At 42.7% G+C, this 12099-nt stretch overlaps 1 protein-coding gene across 3 annotated transcripts in view; it reads right to left on the bottom strand.

Annotated features, from left to right (window-relative positions):
* The window catches only part of LMBR1 (limb development membrane protein 1), a 151821-nt gene that overhangs the window by 104463 nt on the left and 35259 nt on the right, over nt 1-12099 (bottom strand). For all 3 annotated transcript variants that reach the window (XR_012157623.2, XM_073334558.2, XM_073334557.2), the window contains exon 3: nt 8012-8051. Coding sequence is in view for 2 of the 3 variants with exons in the window: in XM_073334558.2 (XP_073190659.2) it covers nt 8012-8051 (40 nt within the window). In the remaining variant the exon portion in view is untranslated. The remainder of the gene's footprint in view (nt 1-8011; nt 8052-12099) is intronic.

Here is a 12099-nt window from a genome sequence, read left to right as displayed (position 1 = left end):
TAGAAAAGCTGGACGTGCACAAGTCCATGGGGCCGGACGAGTTGCATCCGAGAGTGCTGAAGGAATTGGCGGCTGTGATTGCAGAGCCATAGGCCATTATCTTTGAAAACTCGTGGCGAACCGGAGAAGTCCCGGATGACTGGAAAAAGGCTAATGTAGTGCCAATCTTTAAAAAAGAGAAGAAGGAGGATCCTGGGAACTACAGGCCAGTCAGCCTCACCTCAGTCCCTGGAAAAATCAGGGAGCAGGTCCTCAAAGAATCAATCCTGAAGCACTTGCATGAGAGGAAAGTGATCAGGAACAGCCAGCATGGATTCACCAAGGGAAGGTCATGCCTGACTAATCTAATTGCCTTTTATGATGAGATTACTGGTTCTGTGGATGAAGGGAAAGCAGTGGATGTATTGTTTCTTGACTTCAGCAAAGCTTCTGACACGGTCTCCCACAGTATTCTTGTCAGCAAGTTAAGGAAGTATGGGCTGGATGAATGCACTATAAGGTGGGTAGAAAGCTGGCTAGATTGTCGGGCTCAATGGGTAGTGATCAATGGCTCCATGTCTAGTTGGCAGCCGGTATCAAGAGGAGTGCCCCAAGGGTCGGTCCTGGGGCCGGTTTTGTTCAACATCTTCATAAATGATCTGGAGGATGGTGTGGATTGCACTCTCAGCAAATTTGCGGATGATACTAAACTGGGAGGAGTGGTAGATAAGCTGGAGGGGAGGGATAGGATACAGAAGGACCTAGACAAATTGGAGGATTGGGCCAAAAGAAATCTGATGAGGTTCAATAAGGATAAGTGCAGGGTCCTGCACTTAGGATGGAAGAATCCAATGCACAGCTACAGACTAGGGACCGAATGGCTAGGCAGCAGTTCTGCGGAAAAGGACCTAGGGGTGACAGTGGACGAGAAGCTGGATATGAGTCAGCAGTGTGCCCTTGTTGCCAAGAAGGCCAATGGCATTTTGGGATGTATAAGTAGGGGCATAGCGAGCAGATCGAGGGATGTGATCGTTCCCCTCTATTCGACATTGGTGAGGCCTCATCTGGAGTACTGTGTCCAGTTTTGGGCCCCACACTACAAGGAGGATGTGGATAAATTGGAGAGAGTCCAGCGAAGGGCAACAAAAATGATTAGGGGTCTGGAACACATGAGTTATGAGGAGAGGCTGAGGGAGCTGGGATTGTTTAGCCTGCAGAAGAGAAGAATGAGGGGGGATTTGATAGCTGCTTTCAACTACCTGAAAGGGGGTTCCAAAGAGGATGGCTCTAGACTGTTCTCAATGGTAGCGGATGACAGAACGAGGAGTAATGGTCTCAAGTTGCAGTGGGGGAGGTTTAGATTGGATATTAGGAAAAACTTTTTCACTAAGAGGGTGGTGAAACACTGGAATGCGTTACCTAGGGAGGTGGTAGAATCTCCTTCCTTAGAGGTTTTTAAGGTCAGGCTTGACAAAGCCCTGGCTGGGATGATTTAACTGGGAATTGGTCCTGCTTCGAGCAGGGGGTTTGACTAGATGACCTTCTGGGGTCCCTTCCAAACCTGATATTATATGATTCTATGATTCTAAGAGGGGGAAAAAAAGTCCAGTGGCAAAAAGAGCACAGAATTGGGAAGCTAAGGCATATGACTCCATACAGTGGCAATCTTCAGAGATAACTGAAGAAATTTATTATAATAAGCCAATAAATCAGAAAAGGGTACAGTGCAAAGTCAAGGGACTTTGTGAACAAGACCTGCTATTTAAGATCTTTTTTGAAAAGTACTTCTTTTAAGGAGATGAACATTTAAGTTCTTCAATATTATCAAAACCCACAGTGATTAGGTGTGTTTTTGTGAGTGCATTTGCGTGCTTAATGTAACAGTCACAAGTATTACATATTATGTTTTTAAAATATTGAACAAGACAATCACTTTAATGCTAATTATTCAGTGAAATGTTTAACTATAAAGCAGATCATATGAAAGTTTAAATGGACAGTAAAATTAATTTATTTTTAGTTGAAGTTTGGGATGATTACTGTACTGATTTGACTTGCAACAGAGGCCTCGTGGGATTTCTCCAAACACCAGGATAAACAACTGAAAGAGCCACATTTAGTTGTCCTTAAGTGGAAGCAATGGTTAAAACATATTTGGAATGGAATAATTTGGGTAATTTTTACAATTATATATTCATTATATATATTTCTGGCAGGAACAGAGAAGATTTTGCCTGAAAAAAGAATAAAAATAAGAGTTACATGAAAATAGGATATATGCATAAATAATGTTATGCTGAAATTAAATGTATAAAGCCTTCTCGTCCTCAGTCTTGGGTCATTTACACATTTATTTATATATTAGGTAAGTGTTTAAGGTAAAACTATGTGCTAAGATATTAAAGGTGATCTTTCCTGTAACACCTACCGAGGAAAGACTAGAAGTATTTGAAAAAAATCTTTGATACCTGGCATCAAGCCAGACAGGAGGAGTAACTTCATCAGATGTTTTTGTCCTTACAGCAGAGAGCCCTGGTCTTGGCCTGAGCAAAATCCCTTCTAGTACCCAAGCGGGTTTAAAAAAAAAAAAAAAATCACACTACAGAATACCATTAAAGCCTAACAATGATTAGTTGTCAAAAAAAAATTCCCATAATACTTGTCAGATCAGAAAGTGAAACTATGAGTCAAATGTTATATCTACACACACACGTGAGCATCCATTTAATATCAAAAACTTAAGGTGGGAATAACCTGTCTACATCTAAAGTTTAAATTACTGTGCTATGACAAATGTGGTCTCTTGTTTCAGTTATTTAGACAGCTTATTTAGAACATTCTAAAAAGTTAATCCTCTGCATTGTCCACAACAAAATAACTACAACTCAGTCCCCAGTAATGCAAGGAGCTCTACCCAACTGATCACCCTTATGTCTTCATGGAGCCCGTTACTTCCCCACTGCCTGGGAGTGGATCAATACATATGCTTGAAGGTGTGTGTGAAAGTGGGCATGCAGTGGCCCTGAAGAAGAGAATAAGACAAGAAACTAAAAAGAAGTACAAGAAAAGGAGGTAAAGTAGTCTTTAGGAAGAAATGGGGAGAGAAAGAAGACAGAACAGGAGACAATATGGGGGGGGAAAATCTATGAAAGGAGGAGGGTGGCAAGACAAGAAAAAGAAGAAACACCACACAAAACAATGAAAGAAGGAAAGTGGAGTAGAGCCAGAAATGGGAAAGAAGGTGTAACAAGAGAATACAGTAAAGTTACGCTTTTAAATTGCAAAGGCATGGTCATTTAGTGGCATGCCTAGCGATGCATTTTTAGTGGGGTCAGTCCTTGTGGTATTCATATGTAAGTGGGAGGGAAACAGTGTGTGAATGAGCATAGGAGAGGGCAAGAGAGAATGGAGTGCTGCTAACTCTTGTGATTTTACTGCAAGTACCACAGTAGTAGATGTTTTTTCCTAAAGCTGCAGCTCTTGGAGTCTTGTTATGTGGGAATCTCAGCTTTCATTTATACATAGTTTATAGCCCTCACAGCTGTAGAGAAGCGCATGAAAACATGAAATGCTAAAAGACTGAAACACCAGAAGGCAAACAAAGAGAATCCTCAATTAGCTATTTTTTAAAAATCTCATGGTATCTAAGCTAATCACATGATTTTTGAATGAGTGGGGTTGACAATATTAAGAATGGGAAGGAAGAGATAAAGTAAATAAGAGGGGAGAGAGGGATCTGGACAGAAGAAGAAAGAAAACGAATAAATCAGCAGGGGAATAGTGAATAAAGAGAGGGAAAATAATGAGGACAGTTGGACTTCAGTTAGGAGAGAGTCAGAGTTAACTAAGGCCTTGTCTAAACTACTCAGTTTTGTAGACAAAAGCCAGCTTTCGTTGACAAGACAGTGGAGGTGTACACACTGAAATGCTCCTCCTGCAGATGTAACTCCCCAGCTATGCTGACATAATAAAATCACCTCGTCGAGTGGCAGAGAGCTTTTTGCAACGTAGTTAGAGCAACGCAGTGTCAGTGTAGACACCTCACTTGATTACATCACCCTAATTTGCCTCCAGGTGTCCCATAATGCCCATCACAACCGCAGTTTGAACTCTGTTGCCCAGAAGGTTCACAGGTCGGCACTCCTCCCCCGTTCAAAGGCCTGGGAAGTTTTGAAATTCCTCTTCCTGTTTGCTTGGCGTGCACAGTTTACACAGCATCTTCCTAGCTGATGATGCCGGCTTTCTGCAGCAGACACTCTCCCCTGTGGAGCACACCAGAGCTGTTGGATCTGCTGAGTATATGCAGAGAGGAGGCTGTGCAGTTGCAGCTTTGCACCAGCTATAAGAATTTCAATAACTACAGGCTGATTGCTAGAAGCATGCATGAAAAGGGGCAAGAGAGGGACATGCAGAACGGTTGTGCTAAAATCAAGGAACTGAGGCAGGTGTACCAGAAGGCAAGGGAGGCCAACCGTCATTCAGGTGCGGCACCAAAGACACGCTGCTTCTAGAAGCAGCTGCACGCCATCCTCGGTGGCAACCCCACCTCCACCACCAAGAGCCCCATGGATAGTTCGGGGGACTGATGGCAGCATCTAGTGGACTCAACCCAGACAAGGAAGTAGTGGAAGAGAAAGTGAAGCTGGAGGATGATGTGGAGCACGTGGCAGAGTCATCCAGGGGTGCGGCGAATCAGGACCTCTTTTCCACTCCGAAGGAGTCTGGTCAGTCCTAGCACTCCAACTCTGGTGCGCAGGATGCAGCAGAGGGGAGCTCTGGTAAGTGCTCATTTTGCTTTAATACTGCACAGTGAGAGATTGAGCTCTGATGTATTTTGTTATATGGTACAGGAGGGATAAGGGCCTGAAATTAGCAACAGAGCCTGTCTATCTACACAGTGGGGCCACGGCGGAAAAGTTTATTAACGTACACAGAGAAGTACCTGGAATCCTCCACAGTGATCTTTACAAAACTTTTCTGTTAGGTATTCTGCAATCCTCTGCCTAAAGTTCCTTGGGAGAACTGCCTTGTTTCTCCCCAGCTGTAGGAAACTTTTCTGAGCCACCTGGCAATTATTTCTGCAGGAACCAGAGCAGCACACAGGCAAGCAGCATACCGAGCCAGACTGAAGCCACACACATGCAGGAGATACACCCCTGCATCTTGGGTTACCCTTAGGGGTGAGATATCTGGTTCAATAGCCTAGCCTGTGGAAAAGGGTACCAATATTCAGAATAGGCTCCCTAGCCACTTACAGTAACCCCCTTTGCAAACCACCCTTTGTCCCTTCTTGCCCATTTCCCTTGCCCACCCAACTCTCCCCCTAAACTCATCGTATCTGGGACTTGTGCTGGCCTGTGTGCTAGACAAAGATAGTGAGAAAGAGGTGTGTGTAACTTTTGTGATTCACGGCTGTGAGCGCACTCACAATACTGTGTCTGTTCATTGTTTCTTTGGCTTCTGCAGATGTGCCCTTCAGGAACCACTCCTCTATACCGGTGGAGCACCTCTGTCAGGTAAGGCGCCGATCCAGGTGGAGTAAGGAGGATATGTTTTGTGAAGTGCTGCAGACAACAGATGCAGCATATAAAGAAACAAGAGCATGGAGGGAGACAATCAACGAAAGACTCAGGCTGGATAGCCAGGAAAGGACACAGGGGCAGGAGCGGATAATAAAGCTCCTGGAGGGCCAGACAGAAATGTTGAAGGTCCTCATTAGCCTGCAATCTGAGCACATCCATGCCCAACTCCCACTCCAGCCACGACAGAACTCCAGTCCATGCCCTCCCCAAACTCTCCCACCACATTCCTTGCATGTTCCTGGTCCCTCACAGTACCACATGCACTCCACGCCTAGGGACTGGTTTTCCAACAAAAGCTGTACTTACATCCAGCTGTGCGGGCCCTCACCATGAAACTGTTCCTCTTTGCATGTCCCCTGTTTGACCAAAAGTTTGTAGTTTATCCTGTTATTAAACTTGAGTCTTTGAAATAAAATGAGTCTTTATTTGTGACATGCATACAGACATCACTCAGTGCTAACCATCAAACACAATGGCTATAGGTAGGAATATTTGCTCCTTGCAATTAACGCTCAGGAAGCAAAACACTGCAGGAGTAATTCCAGGTGGCAAGTAAGCATTGCCTGGCCAAATGCAACACACAAAGACACATTACTGGGAATCATCATCAAAATGCACCTTCAAAGCCTCCTTAATTCAAACAGCCTTCTGCTGTGCCCCTCTAATTGCCCTTAGGCTGGCTGCTGATTTTGAGCAACCAGATCCTTAGCAGTCTACCCCTGGGGAAACTTATCCCCCTTTGATTCGCAACTATTAGGTAGCGTACAGCAGACTGCAATGACCATCAGAATATTTTCCTCATTGAGGTCTATCCAGCCAAAAAGACATCTCTAGCGACCATTTAATCAGCCACAGGCACATTCAAAGGTCATTTGGCACCTGCTGAGCCTGTTGTTGAAGCTCTCCTTGCTGCTGTCTAGCTTCCTGGTGTAAGCCTCCTTGAGTCATGGGAGCAAGGGATTGGCGGGATCTCCCAGGATCACTATGGGCATATTTTCACTTCCCCCATTGGAATCTTCTGTTCTGGAAAGAAAGTCCCAGCATTCAGCTTTCTATATAGTCCAGTGTTCCAAAAGATCTTGCACCTTCCCCAACCCACCCCACATTTATGTCAGTAAAACATCTCCAGTGCTCCACCATCGCATGTAAGACCATGGAGAAGTAGCCCTTTCGGTTGATGTACACCGTCACAAGATGGTCGGGGACCAAAATTGAGATGTGTTCTATTTATCACCTTACCACAGTTAGGGAATCCCATTGTCTCAAAGCCATCAGTTATTTCCTGTACATTATCAAGTCACAGTCCTTTGTAGCAGGAGGTGATTATTGGCCCTGCACACTTGCATCACCACACACCCCCACGGTGGACTTTCGAACTCCAAACTGATTCATGACTGACCAATAGCAGTCTGGAGTTGCCAGCTTCCACATAGTGATTGCCACTCACTTTTCCATGATGGGGGCAGCTTTCATTTTGGTGTTCTTGTGCCAGAGAGCTGGAGCAAGCTCTGCATATTGTTCCAGAAAGGTGACTCTGCACATCCAAAAGTTCTGCAGCCACTGCTCATCATCCCATACGTACATCACTATGCAATCCCAGCACACAGTGCTTGTTTCCCAAGCCCAGTACCACCGTGGCAAGCTGTTCAGTGAATGCCAGCAGCAATCTTCAATTATTGTTCCCTGGCAGAAAGCAAGGCAGGCATGTCCCGATTCATTCTGTTTCACAGCTCATGAAATACTGCAGGCCCAGCCATGTAGTGTTCATAATGCTCATCACCAGAATGGTCAGCAGCTCAGGATCCATGCTGTCCGGCAGAGATGGCGGGTGCAGAGTTTACAAGGGCTGTTGAAAGTAGGAAGTAATAAGCCCATGGAATGATGGGACGGAAAGAACTACATCATGTCCCAATGATGCACTGCAACCTGTTTCCAGAACTCCCAGCAGCAGAAGGGTACAGAGGTTGGCGAGTTGCACAGTGGGATAGCTACCCACAATGCAAGAGCAATGACTGTGGATGTGCTCAGCCAACACACGGAGCATTGTGTGGACGTGCGCAACCAATCTTATTAGTGACTTATGAAAGTCAACATAACTTACGTTGACTTAACTCTGTAGTGTAGACATGACCTAAAACTAATAAGGAAAGTGAATAAAGAGTTTATGCGAATGGGGAATAAAAGAGTTGTGTTCATAACCTGCCTCAGTCTGCCATTCTGCATGCATCCATTACAACCTATGTTCTAAACTACAGGTGAATAACTAAATGGGTGCTCCCAGAGGCAGGGTTCCCCCCACCCATAAGGCAATGCTCTAAAATAACTGCTTAAAGAAAAGCTGTAATGTTTTTCTGCCCATGTGCAGTAAACACTATGCAGACAATTTTGCCTGTTTACATTTTACATTATTGCAAATTTAATTATATCAAGGAACTAAGAAATGTACATACGAAATTCTGTTGACAATGGCATCTTCATCCTCCTGCTCATCTGAAAAATAATTTATAGCAGATTTATATATAGGTAGCTGTAGAAACTAAAAGAAAGATGAAAACAAGTTACTAAAACAGAAAAACTATAGGTCAGATCAAAAATTTTGCATTACTGAATCCAAATCCATGATTTTTGTATTCTGTAGTAGACATACATTTTGTAAATTAACGTTACCCATTTCCATTAGTTTTCCTGAAAGAATATTTTTCTTAATAAAAATTAGTGCTGCTTTCCCTCCACCTTTACACTCCCTTCACTGGTTTCTTAATCTCTTCAATCAAGACAATTAAAGAGCATTGCTCAGGACTAAAGGTATGTCTACACTGCAAAGTTGTCGACAAAACTTTTGTCTTTCATAGGTACGTAAAGCCCCCCCACGAAAGACAAAAGTTTTGCCGATGCAAGTGGCAGTGTCAATGCGGCTTTGTCGGCAGGAGCACTCTCCTGCCGACAAAGCCAACGCCGCTCGCGTGTCTGGAAGTATTTTGTCAGCAAAAGTGCCAACAAAGTACCGACAAATAGGGTTTACACATGCTGACTTGTCGCTAAAAGTTGCATGGTGTAGACAAGACCTAAGGGTTACCTCTTTGATGGCTTGTAAGATTAAATTAGTGTGTTTGGAGGATAGTCATGACAGGAAATTCCTTTCTACATCACTACTCTTCCTTAAAATTACAAACAGCCTTCAAACAAGTTGAGGGGAAAATGGGTTTGAATACATCGTAAGAATACAGGCTAAAAAAACACAAGAAACACCCAGTCTTGGAAAAACAGTTGTGAATTTTATATACAGTGAAAAACAGCACACACATGTACAACAGTAATAACCTGTCTTTGACTACCAGAGGTGATACCAGCACCTCTCACCTAGTCTTAATTCCTCCATGAGTCTCTGGGTTTCTCTTCTGGCATTTTAGAGAATTTTCCTTCTCTTATCCCTTAGGTATTCCTCCTATTTATGATGGGCTGCCACTCAGCTTGGAATCTTTACTTCTTTCTTGTTCTCCTTCATAACCTTATGAACAGCCACAGCCCCCTTTTTATGATGTGGCCTCCAGAAATGAAATTCCACTTTCAAGTCAGTTTTTTTTTCTATCCCCTTCAAGTTTTCCATGTTGCCCATCCTGCATTGTGAATTATTTTCCAGGCAAAAGAATGCACAAAACCTGTCCACAGCAGACCTGAATACATTTCCAAATTTGGATGTGTCCAGTAACAGGCTTGCTTCACACTCCGACAAAAGAATTCCATGCAAGTAGCGTGTATAGCCTCTGTGCTCTTGACAGGGCAATCATTACATTAGGACCTGGTCTCCCAAAATTAAATACAGACAGTTATTTATGCTTAAAAGAAAGCCATGGCCCAATCCTCAACAGCTTGTGGTAGAAGTGGCAAGCAAGTTAATAAAGGAAAAAAATTTGAGTTCTTTTGTCTGAGATGAAACTATTACAACTATCAAACTGCTCATTGGTACAACTGTACAATCATGACTTTGGAGTTTCCAATTTTGATTGCTTATCCAGGCAACTTTAATTTTCTATAAATGTATATCTTCCTATGGAATTAATATAAAAATAATTCAGCTTGCGGACATTTGGTAGGTTCTTTTGATTGTTGCAGGAAAGTGTTTTGAGTTAAAGAGTCCTTTGTGTAATGACAAAGATGCTAAAGTTGACTTCTACCTGCATGTAAATTAACAATTACGTATTTAGAACTACATAGCATATTCTTCAATTGCAACCAAAACTCTGACATAAAACAACTGTCTGCAAACTGTTTCCTATGGGGCATCTCTTAAATGAAAGGATTTTTGTAAAGGGCACAGGAAGGAAAAATTTGCTGGAAGTTGTAAGGATCTATTTTATGTTTTTGCAGCACATGGAATAGTCATCCAGTCAGTATGTTGTTACTGTCCTTAAAGCTGGTATAAGAAGTACGCAAACACAATCAACTCAGAGGAGCACTAGATAGTGGTCTCTGGCTGATTAAATTAGGCAGAAAAGGAGGGCAAGCCCATCTGTAAGCCTTTTTGTGCTTTCACAACACCCATTTTGAGAGATATACAGTAGCTTGTAAAAACAGTAAAGGAAAGAAATTACTACACTGGAAAGACTTGAAAATGAAAGATCTACAGGAATCCTAGTGAAGACATTCAGCCAGAGTGGAAGCCGTCTTCCAATACTCAAGCTGCCCTTTGGCTAGGCTTAGTATCCATGATGCAAAGTGTTGCAGTCACAGACTAGTAAACCCTTCTTCTGAATGAAACCTAACAAGAAAATTCAGGGCTGTGGAGCAGCGTTAAGCAATTGGCTATGTTTGCCCTTTCGCACTGGCTACCTGAACTGTTAAGAGAAGCGTGCATGTAGCTGGCATCATCCTGAGGAATACAGTTTTCTCACCGATGATTTTTAAATCAAGATTGGATGTTTTTCTAAAGGATATGCTCTAGGACAGTGGTTCTCAACCAGGGATAAACATAACCCCTGTCGGTAAGCAGAGATCTTCCAGGGGATAAATCAACTTCTCCAGATCTTTGTCTAGTTTTACAACAGTCTACATAAAAAGCACTAACAAAATCAGTACAAACTATAATTTCATACAGACAAAATGAGAAAGTAAGCAATTTTTCAGTAATAGTGTGCTGTGACACATTTGTAGTTATAGGTGTGATTTTGTAAGGAAGTAGTTTTTAAGTGAGGTGAAACTTGGGGGTATGCAAGATGAATCAGACTTCTGAAAGGGGTACAGTAATCTGTAAAGGTTGAGAACCACTGCTCTAGAAATTAATTTGAGAAAGTTCTATGCCTGTGCTATACAGGACATTAGACTAGATGATCACAAAGGTCCCTTTTCACCTTAGAATCTATGATCTATTATTTCCTTCAAGGACTGGGGACAAGGAGGGTGGTTTTGTAGGAAACAGGTTTAGGAAGAATGCTGAAATAGATCTGCTTCTGAGCACTGGGGCCACTAAAATCAAGACTTCTTTTAAAAGAAAGCCACTACTTCCCTCTACAAACCCAGCAGGTAAGGTGTGTAGCCCAGTGGGCCAGCTTACTTCTATTATATTCACTGCTTTGCATTAAATTCTGCTTTATTATATTTAGCAGTAATGCACGGAACCTACAGACTTGTATCCTGTAAGACACTGGCCTCAGCAGTTAGCATGAGGCCTACAAACTTTGGCATACATAAACTTAGGTAAGCCACAAGTTTTGGGGAACTGGAAGTAGAATGTAAGGGGGAATTCTGTCCATAATGACATCAGCCAACCATAGAAACATGAACTAACACCAGCTTCTGGAAGGTTTTGGACAGAACATCTGACCGCAAGAGTGCCATGGCAATGAACTGACGTATATGATAATGGGGTGAAATCATAAATATACTAATCTATAGAAGGAGGACACCTTAACATTGGTAAGGGGAGGAAATACAAATAACGAAGAGGGGAGAAAGCTCTACTGAATATGCATTAGACATGGTAACGTGAGCGTAGGAGAGGGAGAGATGTAGCCCTGGAAGGGGCCAGAACGATGGCAACTGGTGAAGATGAGGAAGGCGACAGTGCTGAGGAAGATAATGGCTAACATTTCAGATTGTTCTGCAAGGGATGGTGTGAGTATGGATGTTCAGATGTACTTTTGTATTATCTCTATCTACTTTACGGAGTTAGAATGTGTGTGACTTTGCTAAATGTATTAATACATTTTTTATTTGCAAATATAGAAGAGTTCCTATAGTTTGGCTGTTGCACCTGTGCATATCAGGGTTCCCAACTATATAATAACTGTAATAATATGGGGCCTGATCTTGGGAAAAGAACCTATCTAGCCTTAAAGTGATAACTGGGGATTTTTATTCATAATCTGTAGATCAATCTAAGCATCTTAAAGTTCAAAGTTTGGTATTAGGGACCCAAGCTGGAGGCTGCCTATAGGTTTCCAATTCAGAATCATAAGAACTCAGGTGAGAAGAAAGAATAAGGGAGCTGAAGGCAGGAGGAGAAGGGAGTAGGTGGCAGCTTTGAAATGTCCCTTCTCTC

The sequence above is a fragment of the Lepidochelys kempii genome, chromosome 2 (assembly GCF_965140285.1).
Source record: "Lepidochelys kempii isolate rLepKem1 chromosome 2, rLepKem1.hap1, whole genome shotgun sequence".
NCBI classification, from domain to species: Eukaryota; Metazoa; Chordata; order Testudines; family Cheloniidae; genus Lepidochelys; species Lepidochelys kempii.
Note: the sequence above shows the minus strand (reverse complement) of the source record. Positions and strands in the feature narration are given on the sequence as shown.